Consider the following 3,128-nt stretch of genomic DNA (forward strand, 5'->3'; position numbering starts at 1 on the left):
GAAAATAATTTTTTTAAGTAGTTTCTATGAAAAGTGGATTCCTAAAAAATAAATTATTTTTTTATGTTTGACAGTGTAATAGAAAATACGCTCAAAAATATTTTTCACTGTTTAACTATGCCATGAAAAATAAGTTGAAAATTAATCTATTAATGTTTTAATTTTTTTCTTAAGTTTATTAAAAGAATAAAAATCAAATCTAACATATGAAAAAGTTGAAGGAAGAAATGTTTTTAAAAAATCAATTTTATAAATTATTTCAAATAAAATAAATAGCAATTTGAAGAACAAGTAACAATTCTGATAAATAAAAAAGTAAAAAGAGGATGAAATTTTAAACAAAATATGGTTTAATAAATTATTTCAAATAAATTAAATAGTAATAAAAAAATAAGAACCTAATTTAATAGATAAAAAAGTTAAAAGATGATGAAGTTGAAGAAAGCTTTTTTAATTTTTTAAATTAGTTCAAATAAAATAAATAATGATAAAAAAGGGACCATGATAGATACAAAAAATTCGATTAAGAAAAATATAAGAGAAAAAAAATAAAAATTAAAAGAATGAGGATTAACATTGATATAAAAATCAAATTATATCAAATTCTAAGGGATAAAAATAAAAAAAAAAGATTTAAAAAGTGTATAACAATAAAAAAATTAATAATTAAATTTAATATAATTAATAAATAACATAATATTTTTGAATTTCTTGAAATTTAAAAGTATATCATGTTTAAAATAAATAAATAAAAATTAAATAATAAGACAAATTTTTATTTAAGTATTTTTTATTAATGAACTTTTTAATAATAAATAAATATAATAAATTTTATAAAATCATTTTTCATAAAATAAACGGTATTAGTTTACCCAAGAAATAAGTGACTTGAGTTGGGTTCTTTGAGATATCACGTAAACCTACCTGGAGCAAATATGATAAAAAAAAAAAATGTCACGTTTCTAGGTTTTTCATTTTTTTTTATTTTTAAATATTTTAAAGTTTTCTATTTGTTGGGATTGACATGTCGTGTGAGTTGGATATACCGAATAATCTGTTAAATAATAATCTATGAGTTGTTAATAAAGCGCACCTCATGTAGCATTTGTGTCTCCCGTTCTTTTTATTCAAAGCATCCATTTTCGAATATTATTTTTTTAATAAAAAACAACAACAACAACAATCCACGGAAGGCGTAGATGATTGGCTCGTTCTAATGATAAAATGCAAATTCCAAGATAAAGCTATCGTTGATTCGATTGGTTGATAACGAAGATTACACGAAAGATTATCCAGCGTAGCGACTGCATCATCATCAATTGAGAAACCAATCTCACTCGAACCCTCTGCTGCGCTGCTTAGAATAACCGGAGAGTTTATTGTTGACCATCAATGGCGGTGAGGGCACCACTAATAACTTCTGCTGCTTATCTTCGAGGAACAAATCGCCCCCATTTCCTCACCTCCAAGTCCCGCTTTGGCCTCCAATCACCCACGAAACAGCTGGCCCTTACAATCGTTGCCATGGCTCCCCAAAAGAAGGTAACTGACCAATTCAATTCTTTACCAGAAACCCTTTACAGTTGCTGCCCCTTGGTTCATTACTTACAAATTCTGTCTCTCTCTCATTACTTTCAACTAAAGCAATGCCGCATACATGTAGGTTAACAAGTATGATGGGAACTGGAAGAAACAATGGTACGGTGCAGGGATCTTTTACGAAGACAGCGAAGAAGTCGAATTTGACGTATTCAAAAAGCTTGAGAAACGTAAAGTCCTTAGCAACGTAGAAAAAGCAGGACTCCTATCTAAAGCCGAGGACTTGGGATTCACTTTATCGTCGATAGAGAAGTTGGGTGTGTTTTCGAAAGCTGAGCAGCTGGGCTTGCTGAGTCTGTTGGAGAAAACTGCAAGTGTTTCGCCGTCTGCATTGGCTTCTGCTGCTCTGCCCATACTGGTGGCGGCAGTGATGACTATTGTCGTTATACCTGATGACTCGGCAGGGCTGGTGGCCGCCCAGGCTGTGTTGGCAGGGGCCCTTGGGGTTGGTGCTGCCGGCTTGCTGGTCGGGTCTTTTGTTCTTGGTGGTTTACAAGAAGCTGATTGAGTTTTCGGTTTTGTTGTTTAATCTCACCTCCTTTTTTTTATCGATCTAGGTTAATATCATCTTTTATCTGTTTTCCCTTTTTATTTTTTCTCTGTATATATATGCTTATTAAAAGTGCTTGGATTATATATATCATCAAAACTAGCCCAATACTGCCTCTGCTACTGGAAATTTTTTTGTTTTTTTAGAATTTCTACTGCTAATTCTAATGAAGGGTCACTGGTTCTTGGAAAGTTGGAGGGGATCTCGGAAACCGAGAGCTTTTCCTCTCCAAAGGTATGACCTCTCTCCATGTCCTTCCTATTGTTCAGATTTTGTTACGAGTTAATTAATATGTCAAAATTTGGATTTGGCCTACACATTAATATGAAGATTGCTGTCGTAGCTCTATTTTGCTACCGATTACATTTTCTACACATGGATTGATAGCGCAGATGTGTCTTTGAAATTCGGCTTTAAATGGTGCCTTATCAGGAACGCACACACAATGTTTGATATTTTGCTTCAGTGAAAAGCTAGTGTACTAAACGTAATCTTTCTTTGCTTGGTTCTTACTTTGCTTCATGAAAAGCTAGTATACTGAATGTGAACTTTCTTTACTTTGTTCCTTAAGATTTCAATATATAAGTTATATTATTGTTTAATACATTTTCTCAATTTTTTACTTGTAAAGCCTGCATTATCTTAATTCAATTTTAGGTCCTATTTTGCTTCAATGAGAAGCCAGTGTACTGAATGTAAGCTTTCTTTACTTGGTTTTATTAAAAAATTATTTTAATTTAAAAATTTAAGTTGTTAGATAAGATTTTATAGGACTTGAAACTTGTTTAAATCTATACTATCTTGTGTTATTAATTAAAAAAAAATTTAAACTTGTGATCATTTGATCATGAAAGTTATGATATCATATCAAAAAATTATTTCAACTTAAAAGTGTAAATTATTAGGTAATATTTTAATATATAATTTATTTTAGTCTCTAACAAGTTACTATTTTGCTTCAATGAAAAGTTGGAGTACT

General features: G+C 30.4%; 1 protein-coding gene across 1 annotated transcript; it reads left to right on the plus strand.

Annotated features, from left to right (window-relative positions):
• The first annotated feature begins 1,209 nt into the window (after positions 1–1,209).
• LOC105117248 (uncharacterized) lies at positions 1,210–2,288 on the plus strand. Its single transcript, XM_011014848.1, has 2 exons — positions 1,210–1,542; positions 1,664–2,288. Exons 1-2 carry the CDS (start codon positions 1,393–1,395, stop codon positions 2,105–2,107), a joined length of 594 nt encoding a protein of 197 aa, XP_011013150.1. The 5' UTR covers positions 1,210–1,392; the 3' UTR covers positions 2,108–2,288.
• Positions 2,289–3,128: the final 840 nt, after the last annotated feature.

This window comes from Populus euphratica, unplaced genomic scaffold (genome assembly GCF_000495115.2).
Source record: "Populus euphratica unplaced genomic scaffold, PopEup_1.0 scaffold1256.1, whole genome shotgun sequence".
Lineage (NCBI taxonomy): Eukaryota > Viridiplantae > Streptophyta > Magnoliopsida > Malpighiales > Salicaceae > Populus > Populus euphratica.